This window comes from Salmo salar, chromosome 29 (genome assembly GCF_965601325.2).
Source record: "Salmo salar chromosome 29, fSalSal1, whole genome shotgun sequence".
Taxonomy (NCBI): Eukaryota; Metazoa; Chordata; class Actinopteri; order Salmoniformes; family Salmonidae; genus Salmo; species Salmo salar.
Window position 1 is genome coordinate 31,504,174 of NC_138319.1, and position 21,075 is coordinate 31,525,248.

The following is a 21,075-nucleotide window of genomic DNA, read 5'->3' on the forward strand; positions in this document are numbered from 1 at the left end:
TTATTATTCACCAGGGTTAATGTTTTAATAAAATAATTAAATTCAATCACAAAAATGTGTAATTTTGGTATAGAATTTTGGAATTTTTGTTTGTGTATGAAGTATTTGTCAACAAGAATAAAAAAATCACAATCATTTCAGTGGTCTTGTTATCATTGCAATAGTAACATATTATATCTTTCATGTCAAAAATATAGGTAGTGTTCATAATGGTAAATAAGTATTTTGCAAGGTTTTCCCAAAATTCTGACACAAATTTACATTCAAAGAACAAGTGAGAAAGATTCTCACCTTTTTCACAGAAAACGCAGATATCATCAATTGCCACAATTTTGGATATCATAGAATTACATGGATATATCTTATGTAAAATTTTAAAGTGCACTTCCTTAACTTTGTTTGGTATACAATATTTGTAAGGTTTTAACCATGCAATGTCAAGAATAAGCATGTTCCAGAAAAACGTTCCTCTCGATGCAAGTTGGTTTTGTGAATGAAGAATTTGTCTTATATATTTATTACAACAAGATTTCTCAAGTATGCCCACGCCTTCCAATCTGAGTTCTGGACAGTGATGCCAATTTAGCAATTTTGTTGCTAGATTATGCAACTTTTCAGACTACCCTGGCAACTTTTTTTTCAAATAGCACCTAGCAACAAATTGAACTACTTTTAAAAATGTATTTGGAACTTTTAGCAACTTTTGAAAAGTGACTCAAACGCTAAAATGCACGATTTTCTCTGTCACACACTCAGTCACAACAAACGTGCTTTGTGAGTGACGTCAGCAGAAGGCCAGCAGCAATTTCAGTAAATTGCAAATCATTGTTGGCTGACTGCAGCAGCAGTAGTATGGGTTCGACGAGCCAAACCCAATGAATATAGCTGCTCACGAATGTTTGATCTTGAACAGAACTTACAACATCAATCAACATGTCTCAACATCAATCAACAGTTCCACTGGATATCATAAGGTGGTGAATGCACCAATTTGTAAGTCGCTCTGGATAAGAGCGTCTGCTAAATGACGTAAATGTAAATGAGAAACGTTGTTGTGTATTCTACGTGATGACGCAATTTTACGTTATCACGCAATGACATCACAACGTCATTTAGCAACTTTTAGCAACAAATCAACCTGGCTCTAGCAACTTACCCTGAAAATTAGTTGGCAACACTGGTTCTGGATAAACTTTGTGATCATTACCAAAGCTGAGTTTTCATTAGTGTAGTTAGACCACTGGGAACGGCTTTGATCACAGAAATAAGCTCTCTGAAAGGTATTGGAAACTCTTTCAATGTTATAAATTGTTCATATGTGAGAATATTACCCCTGTTGTCGAAAACATCAAGAACAAAGTCAATATTCCTCTCATGCCAGCTGGGGTAGAACTTATTCCTTATAAATCAGGCCTTTTTCTGAAGCTCCGACGTCATGATTATACCTCTTTTACAGAGTTTCCGGTTGTTTCCAGTCAAGTCAGAGTACGTTCTTTGCCATTTTACTTCCTCATTCTGCTGTAATATTTATTAACACAAACATATTTTAAAACCCGTTCTCAAATTAGCAACGCACATTTTTTTTGGTTTGTTACATATTCACACACATTATGAGAAATGTACATTGTGGTCATTACCACTATCAAACGCTAGATGTCCCGACATGACCGTCCGATCTGCTAAATCCTCCAGACATCACTGTCCTAGTAGGCCAATGTAACCGGAAAATATAACTACACTCGGGGTGAAGCGCGGAACGATAACATTTTAGTGCTGATTGTGTGCATACATGACCAAGTTTCAGATCTTTGTAAAATGTTATACGTTACTAAGCGTGTGAGTTGAAATAGCCGAATAGTGGTCATTTATTTTTAGTTTACCATGATTTCATAACACCAGTGTGTCAGACTGGGCCTCCACGCGGGTGTTGATTTTTATTTTATTTTATCCCAAAGCTAGTTGCTAGCTAGTGAACAATCGGCTAACAAAAGTTTTATCAAAATATTGGCCTGTTGTTGAAAGAAGATGTCAGGCTTTAATTTCGGGTCTGGATCCACGAACACTGGCGGAGGATTTTCGTTTGGAGGCACTGCCAGGTAAGAAGTGTTGTCCACGGCTCACGTAAATTAGCTTATTTATCTCGGACATAGCTATGTTGACTCAGCGCGGTTAACTTACCCAGCATGGATTGTTACCAACTGACTAACTAGGTAGTTAACTAACGTTAGCTATCCAGTAGTAATCGTAATAAACCCCACTGTCAAAATTGTGACGTTAAGTAGTTACCTGGCTATATTAGATTAAAGGAGCATAACGTTACTACTTAGTCCAAGGACCTTCCTTAGCTACGTGCTGTATGTAAATGCAGAATTGTCTCTGGAGTGGATGGAGTCATACTCCATCTAAACGCGAGTCGATTCTCAATTGCGGTACGGTTCTAGAAACATAAATCCCTGTAGTTTAATATCACATCAATCATTTCACAAATGCAAAATACACACTACACTTACTGTACACTGTTTTAACTGTTGCAGCGACAGTTTTTTTTCAGTGGCATCTGTCTTCCGTTTACACAGACGTTCAGAAACGCAGATAGCTAATTAGTACAGGTAGTCCACATTGTCTTCCTAATTCACACAGGTCGTCTGTTTTCCCTAAACAAGCGCTGTAACATGGAAATGTGGCCAAGTGGGAATCCTAACCCTATAAAGGTGTATCACTTTAACCTTTTTTTTGTTTTTAGAAAATTATTTCAAGCTGATATGAAAGATAAGGACCTCATGCTTCCAAAACCGTACAGTACCACAAAACACCCCCCTACAGAAGAATCCTTCGTCCAATGACTCGTGTAATATAATGGACCTGAGAGTCATGATCACCTGCTAACTACCACATGTGTTATGGATGCCTCACCTACTTGTTTCTCTTCTGAACGTGTGTGTTTGCTAGAGAGAGAGAGAGGCTGGGTGATTGTTTGTAATCAGTGTGAGTTTTAGACTTGGGGCTTTGCTGTCATCCTTACTGTACCCATTCAACATCAAAACAGATATACATTGTTTGTGATAGTGTCATAAAAACTGTAATATATGTAACAGGTGAGGCATATTTGCATAGTAATGTTTTGTACTTCTCACCTCCCTCTCATTCTCACCCCCTCTCTCTAGTACCCCAGCTGCAGCAGGTACGGGTGGCTTTACTCTGGGTGGAGGTCTGGGTGGTGCAGCCTCCACCACCACCACCTCTTCTCTGGGCCTGGGGGTGTCCCTGTTTGCACAGAAACCTACTGGGGGGTTCTCCTTTAACACTCCTGCCTCAGGTAGGTACACACACACCACACACACGTTTTTACGACTGTTTGTCTCTCTACCTCTGCAGACCTGCCTCCTGCTTGTTGTTTCTTTCACCCACGCATGGAGTTGTGTTGTTGTTTCGCTACGGGTGCTGCTGCACCCACTAAAGGCCGTACGTTAGGCAAATGTTCTGTCAACGTAGGCTACACATCGGTCATAACATCCACGTCTACCATTGGCTGATCCCAATTTGAGCCTTAGCATGACAAACCAATAGCAGCAGTCTCTGCAGATGAATTTGTTCTCGTTGAAGTCATACGGTTGAATCGACCTTTAACCCAGCTCTTTCCTGGTCTCTCCCAGGTGCCCCAGCGGCCTCTACAGCCCCTACCATGGGCTTTAGTATGGCCTTCAATAAACCTTCTGCCTCGGCCCAACCCTTCTCCCTCACTGCTGCCTCCTCGGCCCCCTCAGGGGCAGGACTGACCCTAGGCTCCGTCCTCACCTCCACCGCTCCACAGCAAGGAGCCACAGGATTTGCTCTCAACCTAGGGGGTGTGGCTGCGAGTACAGCCCCATCCACAGGTCTATCGTTGGGTTCCAGTATGTTCTCTAACATGAATCCTACTGGTTAGTTAACTACATCTATCTGTTCTATAACATGAATCCTACTGGTTAGTTAACTACATCCATCTGTTCTATAACATGAATCCTACTGGTTAGTTAACTACATCTATCTGTTCTATAACATGAATCCTACTGGTTAGTTAACTACATCTATCTGTTCTCTAACATGAATCCTACTGGTTAGTTAACTACATCCATCTGTTCTCTAACATGACTCCTACTGGTTAGTTAACTACATCTGTCTGTTCTCTAACATGACTCCTACTGGTTAGTTAACTACATCCATCTGTTCTCTAACATGAATCCTACTGGTTAGTTAACTACATCTATCTGTCTGTTCTCTAACATGAATCCTACTGGTTAGTTAACTACATCCATCTGTTCTCTAACATGAATCCTACTGGTTAGTTAACTACATCTGTCTGTTCTCTAACATGAATCCTACTGGTTAGTTAACTACATCTATCTGTTCTCTAACATGAATCCTACTGGTTAGTTAACTACATCTATCTGTTCTCTAACATGAATCCTACTGGTTAGTTAACTACATCTATCTGTCTGTTCTCTAACATGAATCCTACTGGTTAGTTAACTACATCTATCTGTTCTATAACATGACTCCTACTGGTTAGTTAACGACATCTCTGTCTGTTCTCTAACATGAATCCTACTGGTTAGTTAACTACATCCATCTGTTCTCTAACATGACTCCTACTGGTTAGTTAACTACATCTGTCTGTTCTCTAACATGAATCCTACTGGTTAGTTAACTACATCCATCTGTTCTCTAACATGAATCCTACTGGTTAGTTAACTACATCTATCTGTTCTATAACATGAATCCTACTGGTTAGTTAACTACATCTGTCTGTTCTCTAACATGACTCCTACTGGTTAGTTAACTACATCCATCTGTTCTATAACAGGAATCCTACTGGTTAGTTAACTACATCTATCCATCTCTTATCTCTCCTTATTTAGAGGTAGTGTATGATCTGTCCGTTTTTTTCTTTGTGTGTGTGTGTGTGTGTGTGTGTGTGTGTGTGTGTGTGTGTGTGTGTGTGTGTGTGTGTGTGTGTGTGTGTGTGTGTGTGTGTGTGTGTGTGTGTGTGTGTGTGTGTGTGTGTGTGTGTGTGTGTCACACCTTTCTGATGATGTAATAGTCTTAGGTCTGGGCCAGTCCACTCTGGGAGGACTGTTAGCATTAGGGTTGTATGGGACTAACACATTTGTGAGGTTGTTTGTGTCATTGGGTTTATTTGTGTTAATTCTTGTGTGTGTTTCCAGGTTTGGCCCAGACCACTCTTGGTTCAGGGGGGTTGACGTTAGGTTCCCTAGTCTCTACCTCGACGGCGATCTCAACGGCCCCCAGCCTTGGACTGGGCGGAGTTGACTTCAGCACTTCCTCAGAGAAAAAGAGCGACAAATCATTAGGGGCCAGCCCACAGTAAGTGCTACTGACTGACACCTGTCTGGACCAATAAGATTCCGCAGTGTGACTGATTGCAGTTGCCTCATATGGTTGTCATAATGGGTTTCACGCTCTCTCTTTCAGGGACAGTAAAGCGTTGAAAGATGAAAACTTGCCTCCAGTCATCTGTCAGGATGTAGACCATTTCCAGTAAGTGAAGAAGTCGTGCATCGTCATGTGCGTGTGTCTGTGCACATCTCTAGCACTGTCTTTGGTCATGAATATCCATTGTATTGATGTGTGAGTTTCTACCGTCCTGTAGGAAGTTTGTGAAGGAGCAGAAGCAGGTTCACGAGGAGATCAGCAGGATGTCTTTTAAAGCCATGCTGAAGGTTCAGGATGACATCAAGAGTCTCAAACAGCTGCTGTCTGTCAGCGCCTCGGGACTACAGAGAAACGCCCTGGCTATAGGTCACCTGAAGATGGAGGCTGCGCTGGTACACACTGAACTCACATTGTCCTTTGAGGAATTCAGGATCAAAACTAAATTGCCCTAAGTGTTGCTGGGCTTTATAGTGGGTGTCTCTCTCTCTGTGTGTGCGTGTGTGTGCATGTGTAGGAGTTGAAGAATGCAGACATAGCTCTACGGACTCAGAAGACTCCCCCTGGACTCCAACATGAAAACACAGCTCCCTATGAGTGAGTAGTCCCATCATTGTTACACCCCCCTGAACTTACCTTAGCACGTTTTCCTTTAGAACCACATAGATTCATGTACTGCATTTTATCCCTAATAAGTTCAATCTTTGTCTCTCTCTTCTGTCATTCTCTCTTTCTGTGTCTCTCTGTCTCTCTCTCTAGTTATTTCCGGTGTTTAGTGGATCAGTTTGAGGTCCAACTGCAGCAGTACAGACAGCAGATAGAGGAGCTGGAGAATCACCTCTCTACACAGGGCAGTGGATCACACATCACACCACAGGGTGAGAATCACCTCTCTACACAGGGCAGTGGATCACACATCACACCACAGGGTGAGAATCACCTCTCTACACAGGGCAGTGGATCACACATCACACCACAGGGTGAGAATCACCTCTCTACACAGGGCAGTGGATCACACACCACAGGGTGAGAATCACCTCTCTACACAGGGCAGTGGATCACACATCACACCACAGGGTGAGAATCACCTCTCTACACAGGGCAGTGGATCACACATCACACCACAGGGTGAGAATCACCTCTCTACACAGGGCAGTGGATCACACATCACACCACAGGGTGAGAATCACCTCTCTACACAGGGCAGTGGATCACACATCACACCACAGGGTGAGAATCACCTCTCTACACAGGGCAGTGGATCACACATCACACCACAGGGTGAGAATCACCTCTCTACACAGGGCAGTGGATCACACACCACAGGACTCCTGACTTCATACTCTGTTTGTTGTGTTTCTCTCTTCATACTGCGTGTGTAGATCTGTCTCTGGCCATGCAGAAGTTGTACCAGACGTTTGTTTGTCTGGCTGCTCAGCTCCAGTCAGTACACGAGAACGTCAAGGTAAGTCCTACAGACCGCTAGCAACATCACCTTGACCAATCACCAAGAGCTATAAATAAAGTATTTAGAATGAAGGGATTGAGGTTCTTCCTCTGTGGTAGATCCTGAAGCAGCAGTACCTGGGATACCGCCGGGCCTTCCTGGAGGACTCCACGGATGTTTTCGAGTCCAAGCGGGCGGCCAGTAAGAAGTGGAAGAGCGCCACACGCATCACAATCGGCCCCGCCCCGTTCGGCAGTGTCCCTAACGCAGCAGCAGTCGCCATGGCAGCCACGCTGAGCCAGCAGCAGCCCGGCCCAGGTGTGAACTCCGCCTTCAAGTTCTAGAACCCTGACCCTTCATATTTGACCGTTCACCTTTTCCAGCCCCTCAGTCTGACAGAGGGAGGGCAGGAGGGAGACTGAGGGGGGGGAGTGAGAAAGAGGAGAATGAAAAGCAATGTAGCCAGTGCCAAACTTTCTGTTTAGTTTATTTTCTTTCTCTGGAAAGGGGGAGAGCTGGAGGATTGGAGGAAGAAAATGAAAGTAGCATAGCAAGTGCCAAACCCTTTTCAGTCATTTTTTCCCCCGGTGGTTTGGTGCTATATGTGTCAGAAGTTACCAGAAGTGTCTCCAGCGGGCTGTTTGTTGAAACCGCCTGTCCATAAACCTAGCAACGATTATTCATCAGGTAGTCTAGCGGTTAGAGCGTTGGGCCAGGACCTGAAAGGTCGCTAGTTGAAATCTGACCCTACTTGATAATGGAATTCCCTGGCTGTGACTCTACTCTGAGGGTGTCTCAGGGAGAGTTGGGATATGCAAAAAAAACACATTTCCAATTCTGTTTGTGTGAAATAGAACAAACCTAAGCATCCACCAAACAATTATTATATTCAGATGGCTATGCTTTTCTTCTCTCTCTCTATATATCTCTCTATATATCTCTTTATCTATATCTAAAAGAGAAGCACTTAACATGATCCCTGTAAGGCTTCTTCCTCTACTGGAAACAAGGAGGGATGGGACCTAAAATGAAGGATGAATAAAGAAGTGTAGAGTGGTCAGATTACTGGACTCACTCTGTGTTCATTCACAGCTCTCAGATCTGTCCCAGACAGACTCTAGACTACAACCCCTTCAATAACTGAACCTGGAGGCTGAATGTCTTTAGGTTCAGTCTCTATTTGAATATAGTTTTAATGAAGGTGCTTTGTTGTGAAGCTGAATTAGTTTGGTTATTTTGAGAATAACATATCGTAGTATGTGGTGCTGCCAAGTGAGTATTCTGGTATCCATTAGGTGTCAAATGGGTTTAGTTCCAAAACTGAGCCTCAACTTTTTTTTTTGGGGGGGGGGGGATTGTACAAACTGTTTTAGATGAGGACTGTGTGTGTGTGTGTGTGTGTGTGTGTGTGTGTGTGTGTGTGTGTGTGTGTGTGTGTGTGTGTGTGTGGTGTGTGTGTGTGTGTGTGTGTGTGTGTGTGTGTGTGTGTGTGTGTGTGTGTGTGTGTGTGTGTGTGTGTGTGTGTGTGTGTGTGTGTGTGTGTGTGTGTCTTGATACACACTTAAAAGTTAGACTGACAGTGTAAAGCACGTGTCTGTCTCATTCCACGGAGGCCGAGTGTCTGCAGGTTTTCACTCCTCCCTTGTTCTTTGAGGAATTAGGGTCACTGATTTAGTAAGGAACTCCCCTCACCTGGTTGTCTAGGTCACTGATTTAGTAAGGAACTCTCCTCACCTGGTTGTCTAGGTCACTGATTTAGTAAGGAACTCCCCTCACCTGGTTGTCTAGGTCACTGATTTAGTAAGGAACTCCACTCACCTGGTTGTCTAGGTCACTGATTTAGTAAGGAACTCCCCTCGCCTGGTTGTCTAGGTCACTGATTTAGTAAGGAACTCCCCTCACCTGGTTGTCTAGGTCACTGATTTTGTAAGGAACTCCCCTCACCTGGTTGTCTAGGTCACTGATTTAGTAAGGAACTCTCCTCACCTGGTTGCCTAGGTCACTGATTTAGTAAGGAACTCCACTCACCTGGTTGTCTAGGTCACTGATTTAGTAAGGAACTCCCCTCACCTGGTTGCCTAGGTCACTGATTTAGTAAGGAACTCTCCTCACCTGGTTGCCTAGGTCACTGATTTAGTAAGGAACTCCCCTCACCTGGTTGCCTAGGTCACTGATTTAGTAAGGAACTCCACTCACCTGGTTGCCTAGGTCACTGATTTAGTAAGGAACTCCACTCGCCTGGTTGCCTAGGTCACTGATTTAGTAAGGAACTCCCCTCACCTGGTTGCCTAGGTCACTGATTTAGTAAGGAACTCCACTCACCTGGTTGTCTAGGTCACTGATTTAGTAAGGAACTCTCCTCGCCTGGTTGTCTAGGTCATTGATTTAGTAAGGAACTCCCCTCACCTGGTTGCCTAGGTCACTGATTTAGTAAGGAACTCTCCTCACCTGGTTGCCTAGGTCACTGATTTAGTAAGGAACTCTCCTCACCTGGTTGTCTAGGTCACTGATTTTGTAAGGAACTCCCCTCACCTGGTTGCCTAGGTCACTGATTTAGTAAGGAACTCTCCTCACCTGGTTGCCTAGGTCACTGATTTAGTAAGGAACTCCACTCACCTGGTTGCCTAGGTCACTGATTTAGTAAGGAACTCCACTCACCTGGTTGTCTAGGTCACTGATTTAGTAAGGAACTCTCCTCACCTGGTTGCCTAGGTCACTGATTTAGTAAGGAACTCCCCTCACCTGGTTGCCTAGGTCACTGATTTAGTAAGGAACTCCACTCACCTGGTTGCCTAGGTCACTGATTTAGTAAGGAACTCCACTCGCCTGGTTGCCTAGGTCACTGATTTAGTAAGGAACTCCCCTCGCCTGGTTGCCTAGGTCACTGATTTAGTAAGGAACTCCACTCGCCTGGTTGCCTAGGTCACTGATTTAGTAAGGAACTCCCCTCACCTGGTTGTCTAGGTCACTGATTTAGTAAGGAACTCTCCTCGCCTGGTTGTCTAGGTCATTGATTTAGTAAGGAACTCCCCTCACCTGGTTGCCTAGGTCACTGATTTAGTAAGGAACTCTCCTCACCTGGTTGCCTAGGTCACTGATTTAGTAAGGAACTCTCCTCACCTGGTTGTCTAGGTCACTGATTTTGTAAGGAACTCCCCTCACCTGGTTGCCTAGGTCACTGATTTAGTAAGGAACTCTCCTCACCTGGTTGCCTAGGTCACTGATTTAGTAAGGAACTCCACTCACCTGGTTGCCTAGGTCACTGATTTAGTAAGGAACTCCACTCACCTGGTTGTCTAGGTCACTGATTTAGTAAGGAACTCTCCTCACCTGGTTGCCTAGGTCACTGATTTAGTAAGGAACTCTCCTCACCTGGTTGTCTAGGTCACTGATTTAGTAAGGAACTCTCCTCACCTGGTTGCCTAGGTCACTGATTTAGTAAGGAACTCCCCTCGCCTGGTTGCCTAGGTCACTGATTTAGTAAGGAACTCCCCTCACCTGGTTGCCTAGGTCACTGATTTAGTAAGGAACTCCCCTCACCTGGTTGCCTAGGTCACTGATTTAGTAAGGAACTCTCCTCACCTGGTTGTCTAGGTCACTGATTTAGTAAGGAACTCTCCTCACCTGGTTGCCTAGGTCACTGATTTAGTAAGGAACTCTCCTCACCTGGTTGTCTAGGTCACTGATTTAGTAAGGAACTCTCCTCACCTGGTTGCCTAGGTCACTGATTTAGTAAGGAACTCCCCTCACCTGGTTGCCTAGGTCACTGATTTAGTAAGGAACTCCCCTCACCTGGTTGCCTAGGTCACTGATTTAGTAAGGAACTCTCCTCACCTGGTTGTCTAGGTCACTGATTTAGTAAGGAACTCTCCTCACCTGGTTGCCTAGGTCACTGATTTAGTAAGGAACTCTCCTCACCTGGTTGTCTAGGTCACTGATTTAGTAAGGAACTCTCCTCACCTGGTTGCCTAGGTCACTGATTTAGTAAGGAACTCCCCTCGCCTGGTTGCCTAGGTCACTGATTTAGTAAGGAACTCTCCTCACCTGGTTGCCTAGGTCACTGATTTAGTAAGGAACTCCACTCGCCTGGTTGCCTAGGTCACTGATTTAGTAAGGAACTCCACTCGCCTGGTTGCCTAGGTCACTGATTTAGTAAGGAACTCTCCTCGTCTGGTTGCCTAGGTCACTGATTTAGTAAGGAACTCCACTCGCCTGGTTGCCTAGGTCACTGATTTAGTAAGGAACTCCCCTCGCCTGGTTGCCTAGGTCACTGATTTAGTAAGGAACTCCACTCGCCTGGTTGCCTAGGTCACTGATTTAGTAAGGAACTCTCCTCGTCTGGTTGCCTAGGTCTTAATTGAAAGGAAAAACCAAAAACATGCGACACTAGGCCCTCCATGGAATGAGTTTGACACCCCTGGTGTATAGCAGGGGTATTCAACTCTTACCCTACGAGGTCCAGAGCCTGCAGGTTTTCTGTTCTGCCTGATAGTTAATTGACCTGGTGTCCCAGGTCTAAATCAGTCCCTGATTAGAGGGCAACAATGAAACAAGGCAGTGGAACTGGCTTGAAGGTCCAGAGTGTAGTTTGAGGAGTGTATAGCCTAGTGTTACGAACAGCAGTGGTTCCCAACTCCGTTCCTTCAGTACCCCCAACAGTACGCTTTTGTTGTAGCCCTGGACACCAGATTTTACTGGTCAAGGGCTTGATGATTAGTTGACAGGTAGAATCTGGTGTGCTTGTCCGGGGCCATAACAAAAATATGTACTGTTGGGGGTACTGGAGTAGGGGAACACTGACTTACTCTACAGGTCATGCAGAAGAGGTTGTTTTGTGTGTTAATTTCAGTTAAAGATTTGAAGTGTTAAAGAAATGAATCCCTTTTTGTAACCATGGCAGCTTCTTAAGTTACCATGGAGTTGTCACGGCAATAATAGCAGGCTCTGGTTACTAAAGTGGCCAGGTGTATGTGTCTGTATGACTTTATTTGCATTGTAGATAGAACATTGACTGACTGCCATAGCTGGTAATGATCATTGTAAAGTCTAAAGCAGGGGTTCCCAACCAGGGGTACTAGGACTCCTGGGGTACTTGGCCTATCCACAGGGGTACTGGAGAAGACTCATGAGACCATAGGGTTACTGGTAAAATGCATGAGGGGGTACTTCGGGGCTACTCCGGGCAGAACACAATTCAGTTGGTTTGTAAATTACCCCAAAAAGGTTGGGAACCACCGTTCTAAAGCGCGTGTCAAATTCATTCCACGAAGGGCCGAGTGTCGGGGTTTTCACTCCTCCCTTGTACTTGACTGATGAATTATGGTCCCTGATTAGTAAGGCACTCCTCTCACCTGGTTGTCTGGGTCTTCATTGAAAGGAAAAACCAAATAGCCCCAGACACTAGACCCTCCATGGAATGAGTCTAAACACACACACTTCCACCTGACAGTCCATCCAACTTTGAATTTATCACTGCGCGTTCTACATTAACCTTTTGAGATAATGATTGTGATTTAACAGTATTTCCTACACACACTACTTAACACTGGCGTGTGGTCTACCATGCAGGCCTAGCTGGCTCCAGGAAAGAGAGAGCAGAGGGGCTGATGACCTTCTGTACGGAAGGAACCTAGTTTTCTTTAGTTTCATTATCTATTCTATTCAATAGAAGGGCTTCAGTATTACATCACTCACTAGTTTATCAAGGGAGAGACCGTGATCTTGCTGCCCGTATCGACTGCTTGGGGAAGGCCAGTGGGAACATTGGTGCCAAGAATCAGTATTTTTCTGTATTCTGAGTGACAATTTGTGCTCTGAGATAATCAACTGCTGCTCTGGACGGACCTGTCTGTCCACCCTCACGCTAACCTTCCAGAACCACACTGGAATATTCTAGAATGAGTAGATAATGTGGAACTGGAACTCTGATTGGTTCTGGAACTCATAGGGCTGCTGCAGATGGCAGACTCCTGTTAGTATAAGAGTGATGGCTAACAGGGCTTGATGAATCTTGGGCCTTTTTGAGGGCTTCGATGAGATCAGAAGACTGGTAGTGGTTGGACTGACTGGCTGAGACGGTCCCTCCACTCAGTGTACAGACTCAGGGCTAGCTACACAGAGCCAGGGAGCTGCTCTGGGATGTAGTATGTACAACACTGATGTTATTGGCTGGGGAGGTGTAGTTTCCCTACTGGATCAGTTTACTAACACAGATGGCAATACTGGGGCCTGTTCTGTTGGGTTTGGCATATTTTATTTATATACATACATACAGTTGAAGTCGAGAGTTTACACACACTTAGGTTGGAGTCATTAAAACTCGTTTTTCAACCACTCTTGTTTCTTGTTAACAAATATCTTGTTAACAAACTATAGTTTTGGCAAGTCGGTTAGGACATCTACTTTGTGCCTGACACAAATTGTTTACAGACAGATTATTTCACTTATAATTCACTGTATCACAATTCCAGTGGGTCAGAAGTTTACATACACTAAGTTGACTGTACCTTTAAACAGCTTGGAAAATTCCAGAAAATGATGTCATGGCTATAGAAGCTTCTGATAGGCTAAATGACATAATTTGAGTAAATTGGAGGTGTACCTGTGGATGTATTTCAAGGCCTACCTTCAAACTCAGTGCCTCTGCTTGACATCACGGGAAAATCAAAAGAAATCAGCCAAGACCTCAGAAATGTTTTTTTTGTAGACCTCCACAAGTCTGGTTCATCCTTGGGAGCAATTTCCAAACGCCTGAAGGTACCACGTTCATCTGTACAAACAATAGTACACAAGTATAAACACCATGGGACCACGCAGCCGTCATACCGCTCAGGAAAGAGACGCGTTCTGTCTCCTAGAGATTAATGTACTTTGTTGTGAAAAGTGCAAATCAATCCCAGAACAACAGCAAAGGACCTTGTGAAGATGCTGGAGGAAACGGGTACAAAAGTATCTAAACGAGTCCTATATGACCATAACCTGAAAGGCCACTGCTCCAAAACCGCCATAGAAAAGCCTGACTACAGTTTGCAACTGCACATGGGGACAAAGATCGTACTTTTTGGAGAAATGTCCTCTGGTCCGATGAAACAAAAATATAACTGATTGGCCATAATGACCATTGTTATGTTTGGAGGAAAAAGGGTGAGGCTTGCAAGCCGAAAAACACCATCCCAACTGTGAAGCACGGGGTGGCAGCATCATGTTGTGGGGGTGCTTTGCTGCAGGAGGGACTGGTGCACTTCACAAAATAGATGACATCATAAGGCAGGAAAATGATGTGGATATATTGAAGCAACATCTCAAGACATCAGTCAGGAAGTTAAAGCTTGCGTGGGTCTTCTGAATGGACAATGACCCAGAGCATACTTCCAAAGTTGTGGCAAAATGGCTTAAGGACAACAAAGTCAAGGTATTGGAGTGGCCATCACAAAAATTTGTGGGCAGAACTGAAAAAGTGTGCGAGCAAGGAGGCCTACAAACCTGACTCAGTTACACCAGCTCTGTCAGGAGGAATGGGCCAAAATTCACCCAACTTATTGTGGGAAGCTTGTGGAAGGTTACTCGAAACGTTTGACCCAGTTAAACAATTTAAAGGCAATGCTACCAAATACTAATTGAGTGTATGTAAACTTCTGACCCACTGGGAATGTGAAGAAAGAAATAAAGGCTGAAATAAATCATTCTCTCATTCTCTCTACTATTATTCTGACATTTCACATTCTTAAAATAAAGTGGTGATCCTAACTGACCTAAAACAGGGAATTTTTACTAGGATTAAATGTCAGGAATTGTGAAAAACTGAGTTTAAATGTATTTGGCTAAGGTGTATGTAAACCTCTGACTTAAAGTGTGTGTGTGTGTGTGTGTGTGTGTGTGTGTGTGTGTGTGTGTGTGTGTGTGTGTGTGTGTGTGTGTGTGTGTGTGTGTATACATATATGTATGTATGTATATATGTATGTGGTATATGGCCAATGTACCACAACTAAGGGCTGTTCCTAAGCACGACGCAACCTGGAGTGCATGGACACAGCCCTTAGCCGTGGTATATTGGCCTGCTCTAATTACCAATGTAATTAGAGCAGTAAAAATAACTGTTTTGTCATACGCGTGGTATATGGTCTGATACACCATGGCTGTCAGCCAATCAGCATTCAGTGCACGAACCAGCCAGTTTATATTTATATATAAAACCAATGCTTGTTGTTGTTGATGCATATATGTGACACTAAATAATATTGTGTGCCTTTTAAAACTTGACATATATTAATAATTATTTGCGCTGCATTTTTTCCTGGCACATGCTAGTTCCTTCACTCTTGGAATCTTGAACCGTTTTGGAGAACTTATCAAATACAACCATAGGAATTAACAATCGGTTGTGTCCTTTAACTGTTTGTTCTTTTATGTAAGTGGAATTGCTTTCATTTCACAATAAATCCGTTTTTAAAGGAGCAACCTTGTCTTTGTTTCTTTTTGACTGGTAAACCACTCATTTTAGCAATCCAATTGGATTTAAGAGAATTAACTAATACTATAGCGGAGGCTGCAACTCTAAAATCCAATTTGAGAACCGCTAAAAAGAAACAAGACTGGTGCCCTGAGATTGAGTGAAGGTCCTAGCTGCCATGTTTCTACCAACATCTACTTTAGGGCAATTCCATGATGAGTGATGCTGAGACTCTGATTTTTCCAAAATGGATGTCAAACAAAAACCAATGATTGCAAAGTTCAACAAACCATACAACTCTATGCACAAGGACAATTTAACAACTTCCACCATCTACACTGTTCTTCAAGTACAGTGCATTCGGAAAGTATTCAGACCCCTTGACTTTTTCCACATTTTGTTACGTTACAGCCTTTTTCTAAAATGTATTAAATTGTTTCCCCCCTCATTAATCTATACACAATACCCCATAATGACAAAGAAAAAAACAGATTTAAATAAAAATGTTTGCAAATTTTATTTTAAAAATACAAAACTGAAATATCACATTTCATAAGTATTCAGACCATTGACTCAGCACTTTTTACTTAGTATCTCCCATTCTTCTCTGCAGATCCTCGCAAGCTCTGTCGGGTTGAATGGGGAGCGTCATTGCACAGCTATTTTCAGGTCTCTCCAGAGATGTTCGATCGGGTTCAAGTCCGGGCTCTGGCTGGGCCACTCAAGGACGTCCCGAAGCCACCCCTGCATTGTCTTGTCTGTGTGCTTAGGGTCATTGTCCTGTTGGAAGGTAAACCTTCACCCCAGTCATAGGTCCTGAGTGTTGTGGAGAAGGTTTTCATTAAGGATCTCTCAGTACTTTGCTCCGTTCATCTTTGCCTCGATCTTGATTAGTCTCCCAGTCCTTGTCGCTGAAAAACATCCCCAAAGCATGATGCTGCCACCACAATGCTTCACCGTAGGGATGGTGCCAGGTTTCCTCCAGATTTGACGGTTTGTATTTAGGCCAAACAGTTCAATCTTGATTTTTATCAGACCAGAGAATCTTGTTTCAAGTGGGCTGTCATGTGCCTTTTACTGAAGAGTGACTTCCCTCTGGCCACTCTACCATACAGACCTGATTGGTGGAGTGCTGCAGAGATGGTTGTCTTTCTGGAAGGTTCTCCCATCTCCACAGAGGAACTCTAGAGCTCTGTCAGAGTCACCTCCATGACCAAGGCCCTTCTCCCCTGATTGCTCAGTTTGGCCGGGCGGCCAGCTCTATGAAGTCTTGGTGGTTCCAAACTTCTTCCATTTAAGAATGATGGAGGCCACTGTTTTCTTGGGGACCTTCAATGCTGCAGAAATGTTTGGTAGCCTTCCCCAGATCTGTGCCTCGACACAATCCTGTCTCGGAGCTCTATAGACAATTCCTTTGACCTCGTGGCCTGGTTTTTGCTCAGACATGCACTGTCAACTGTGGGACCTTATATAGACAGACAGGTGTGTGTGCTTTTCCATATCATTCCAAATCATCTCAGTTTTGAGTCTCGTAGCAAAGGGTCTGAATACTTATGTAAATAAGGTATTTCTTTGTTTTTATTTTAAATACATTTGCAAAAATGTCTGAACCTGTTTTCGCTTTGTCATTATGGGGTAATGTATGGGGTAATATGTGTAGATTGAGGGGAGAAAAACATAGAATCCATTTTAGAATAAGGCTGTAACAATATGGAAAAAGGGAAGGGGTCTGAATACTTTCCGAATGCACTGTCAATGCGTTTTTGTGAAATGTTTAGTGGAAACTGTTAAAAGTGGTCCTTGTGCATAGAGTTGTATGGTTTAACTTTGCAATCATTGTTTTCTGTTTGACATCCATTTAGAAAAATCTGAGTCTCAGCATCATTCTGTTACCGTGGAATTGCCATTTACCATTTGATCTGTGAAAATCAACCCACAGTCTCATAGGCTGCTTATTAGTGATAATGGAACTATCAGTAGTCATTAGGTATATCAAGGGGAACAACTTAGATGTGGCCATAAGGTTAGTGTTGGGAGGGGAGTCTGAGAAGACTACTGTAGTCTAATGCAATATAGAACCACTGATCCACAGGGTCCTGAGATGTTACTCTGTTCACACTCTTGGACTCACACACACATACCACCACTGAACGTTGCAGAGGAGAGGGGGGAACTTGACTTCTGTAACAGACAAACAGACTAGTCCAGAGGAGTAAGCTATGTTCTCTCTGTCTGTCTCAGGGAGACAGATGCCCCTGGGGTCTGGCTTGGGAAACCCCTTTGCCTCAGGAGTGGGCTCTAGCACAGGCTCATCAGGCCTTGGAGGTAGTACCTGTCTTTTTACATTAGTCTGTCTCATCCCCATCCATCTACCTCTCTTCCTCCTACTTTTTACTATCCCCCTCTTTCTCACTATCTCTTTATTTTTATCTCTCTAACTTCTTCTGTTCCTTACCCTCTGTTCCTCATCCTCTCTTCCTCCCCCTCTTGTGTAAGACAGGTGGCAGTATTAGGGAATGTATCTGAGTTTTTAAGCTCTTCACTATCTAGGGTTGAAACAATAGTCTGCCTGTAGCAGGGGTATGGTGTGGGTCTCTATGCTTTACTCTCTTCATTGGATACCAGCTGCTCTTTCCTCATTGGTCTACTCTCAGTATACCTTGTTTGGATACCAGCTGCTCTTTCCTCATTGGTCTACTCTCAGTATACCTTGTTTGGATACCAGCTGCTCTTTCCTCATTGGTCTACTCTCAGTATACCCTGTTTGGATACCAGCTGCTCTTTCCTCATTGGTCTACTCTCAGTATACCTTGTTTGGATACCAGCTGCTCTTTCCTCATTGGTCTACTCTCAGTATACCCTGTTTGGATACCAGCTGCTCTTTCCTCATTGGTCTACTCTCAGTATACCCTGTTTGGATACCAGCTGCTCTTTCCTCATTGGTCTACTCTCAGTATACCTTGTTTGGATACCAGCTGCTCTTTCCTCATTGGTCTACTCTCAGTATACCCTGTTTGGATACCAGCTGCTCTTTCCTCATTGGTCTACTCTCAGTATACCCTGTTTGGATACCAGCTGCTCTTTCCTCATTGGTCTACTCTCAGTATACCTTGTTTGGATACCAGCTGCTCTTTCCTCATTGGTCTACTCTCCGTATACCCTGTTTGGATACCAGCTGCTCTTTCCTCATTGGTCTACTCTCAGTATACCCTGTTTGGATACCAGCTGCTCTTTCCTCATTGGTCTACTCTCAGTATACCTTGTTTGTCAGTGAGCCATTACGGAGGCTTAACTCCCTCTTTTTTCTCACACGCCCTTGCAGTTTGTGTGTGTGTGTGTCCGCACCCGTGTCCATGAAGTTAAGCTCTCTCCGTCTTGTCATAGCAGTATAGTTGGTGTGTCTGTGTGTCCAGGAAGCTAAGCTCTCTCTCTGTATGTCATGTCGTAGCAGCATAGTTAGCATAGAGTGTGTGTCCAGGAAGCTAAGCTCTCTCTCTCTCTCTCTCTGTCTCTGTCTCTCTGTCATGTCGTAGTAGCATAGAGTGTGTCCAGGAAGCTAAGCTCTCTCTCTCTCTCTCTCTCTCTGTCTCTCTCTCTCTCTCTCTGTCATGTCGTAGTAGCATAGTGTGTGTCCAGGAAGCTAAGCTCTTCGTCTGTCATGTCGTAGCAGCATAGTTAGTGAATGTCTTACTAAAGCTTGGCTCCCTCTCTCTCTCCTGCAGTATTTGGTGGGGGTCCAGGTTTCGGGGGGGTTGCGACGGGGGGCTCATTTGGTTTCTCCTCCGCCAGCAAGGCCTCGGGAGGGAGCCTGAGCGCAGGTACACACACACTCCTCACCTCATGTCTCAGCAGACACCCTGTGAGCATACTAAATATGAATAACTCATGTTCTTTCTCTTCTTTTCCTCCCCCCTCCCTCCAGGTTTTGGTAGCAGCAGTAGTTCGGGGTTTAACTTCAGTAACCCCGGGCTCAACGCGTCTGCCGGCCTGACGTTTGGCGTGTCCAACCCTACCGCCACGGGCTTCGGCACGGGAGGTCCACTGCTGCAGCTCAAGAAGCCCCCGGTGGGAAACAAGAGGGGCAAGAGATAGTCTCTCCACCGGTGCTCTGAGGGGCAAAGGGAACAGTGGGGTAACAGTTAGGATTTGGGGAGGGAAAGCTGATCCTAGCTCTATGACTTCCAGAGCAGGATGGAGTGAGGAGGGGGGGTAGGAGCAGGAGGGAGGCATAACTAACTAGTTTCAACAGTTCAAACCAATCAGCACATTTGGAGAAGTTTCATTACCTGTGTTTTATTTTTAAACCTTATAATTGTTTCATCATGATTGCTGGTTTTTTTTTTTTTTATACGCTGTGTGTGTGTTTGAGAGAGAGAAAGAGAGTGTGTGCGTGTGCAAGGGAGAGAACTTGGCCACGCTGAATGTCCCACACAGCCCTTCATACAAGTTAGAACCTGAAAGGGATTGATCATAACCATAATTGGAAATAACCTCTGTTCCGGAACTGGTGTGTGAGAGTCAGTCAGTCAGTCAATAGATCACGGTCTTGTTGTATGGTGGGTGGTGGAGGATCCTATTGCTGTCTGTTTTTCAGTTGTCTATTCTGATTCTCTGTTACCAAATAGTGATGCCATTAGCTTTTCTTTTCATCTGAGGTGATAAAAGGAAAACTTGTATTTTCAAACAGCAGTTTAATAATAAAAGTTATGTTGATGATTCTTTGCCTTGGTATGACTGTGTTATTGTTGAAATGTTTCTCTTCTGGGCAGACAGGCTGTCCATGTATAAACGGAAAAATCTAAATGGGATTCTTGGGATGTCTAACTGTGACGTCAACCCATTGATGTTTAAATGTAAACGGTAAGGGTTAGGGCACAGATGGAACAAGAAGCTATGGTTAATTATGAATATATTAGTTATAAACAAGGAAGAAGGTTTAGTTATTTATGTCTGGTTAGGGTTTAGGGTAGGGAAGTCACAAGGACGATAGGGAAGTCACAAGGATGATAGGGAAGTCACAAGGATGATGAGGCAGCCAATAGGGAGGTCAGACACTGCCAGGACAACAACCTCTCCCTCAACGTCAGCAAGACCAAAGGAGCTGATTGTGGACAACAGGAAACGGAGGGGCAAGCACAACCCCATACACATCCCTGAGGCTGTGGTGAGCTGATTGTGGACAACAGGAAACAGGGGCAAGCACAACCCCATACACATCCCTGAGGCTGTGGTGGAGCGTGTCGAGATCTTCAAGTTCCTTGGTGTCCACATCACTAAGGAATTAACAGGGTTCACACACACCAACAGTCACGAAGAGGGCACGACAGCGCCTCTTCCCCCTCAGAGGGCTGAAAAGATTTGGCATGGGCCCTCAGAACCTCAAAGTTCTATTGCAGCACAAGTTAAGAGCATCTTGACTGGCTGCATCACGGCTTGGCACAGCAACTGCAAGGCACCTGACCACAAGGCGCTACAGAGGGTGGTGAGTATGGCCCAGTACATTACTGGGGCCAAGCTCCCTTCCATCCAGGCGGTGTCAGAAGAAGGTCCAAAAAATTCAGACTCCAGCCACCTAAGCCATAGACTTCTCTCTGCCACCGCATGGCAAGCAGTACCAATGCACCTGGAACTAACAGGACCCTGAACAGCTTCTGCCATAAGGCCATAGCCGAGGGAAGTAGGTGTGTTGAGGGTACTGCAACACCCCCTGAAAAACCTGAATTTAAAAAAATATATATATATATATATA

At 44.2% G+C, this 21,075-nt stretch overlaps 1 protein-coding gene across 5 annotated transcripts; it reads left to right on the forward strand.

Annotated features, from left to right (window-relative positions):
- Positions 1-1,159: 1,159 nt before the first annotated feature.
- LOC106590573 (nucleoporin p58/p45) lies at positions 1,160-20,047 on the forward strand. Of its 5 annotated transcripts, none has more exons than XM_014181687.3 (13): positions 1,160-1,280; positions 3,165-3,316; positions 3,654-3,920; positions 5,205-5,364; positions 5,473-5,538; positions 5,651-5,825; positions 5,948-6,027; positions 6,190-6,308; positions 6,813-6,895; positions 6,997-7,195; positions 17,568-17,651; positions 19,049-19,144; positions 19,249-20,047. In XM_014181687.3, the coding sequence occupies exons 3-13, from the start codon at positions 3,683-3,685 to the stop codon at positions 19,416-19,418; spliced, it is 1,470 nt and encodes a 489-aa protein (XP_014037162.1). In that variant the 5' UTR covers positions 1,160-1,280; positions 3,165-3,316; positions 3,654-3,682; the 3' UTR covers positions 19,419-20,047. The 5 variants fall into 5 exon arrangements, with proteins under 5 accessions (XP_014037162.1, XP_014037157.1, XP_014037160.1 ...); XM_014181682.3 differs by lacking the exon at positions 1,160-1,280 and adding an exon at positions 1,615-2,096; XM_014181685.3 differs by lacking the exons at positions 1,160-1,280; positions 19,049-19,144 and adding an exon at positions 1,618-2,096.
- The last annotated feature ends 1,028 nt before the right edge of the window (positions 20,048-21,075 follow it).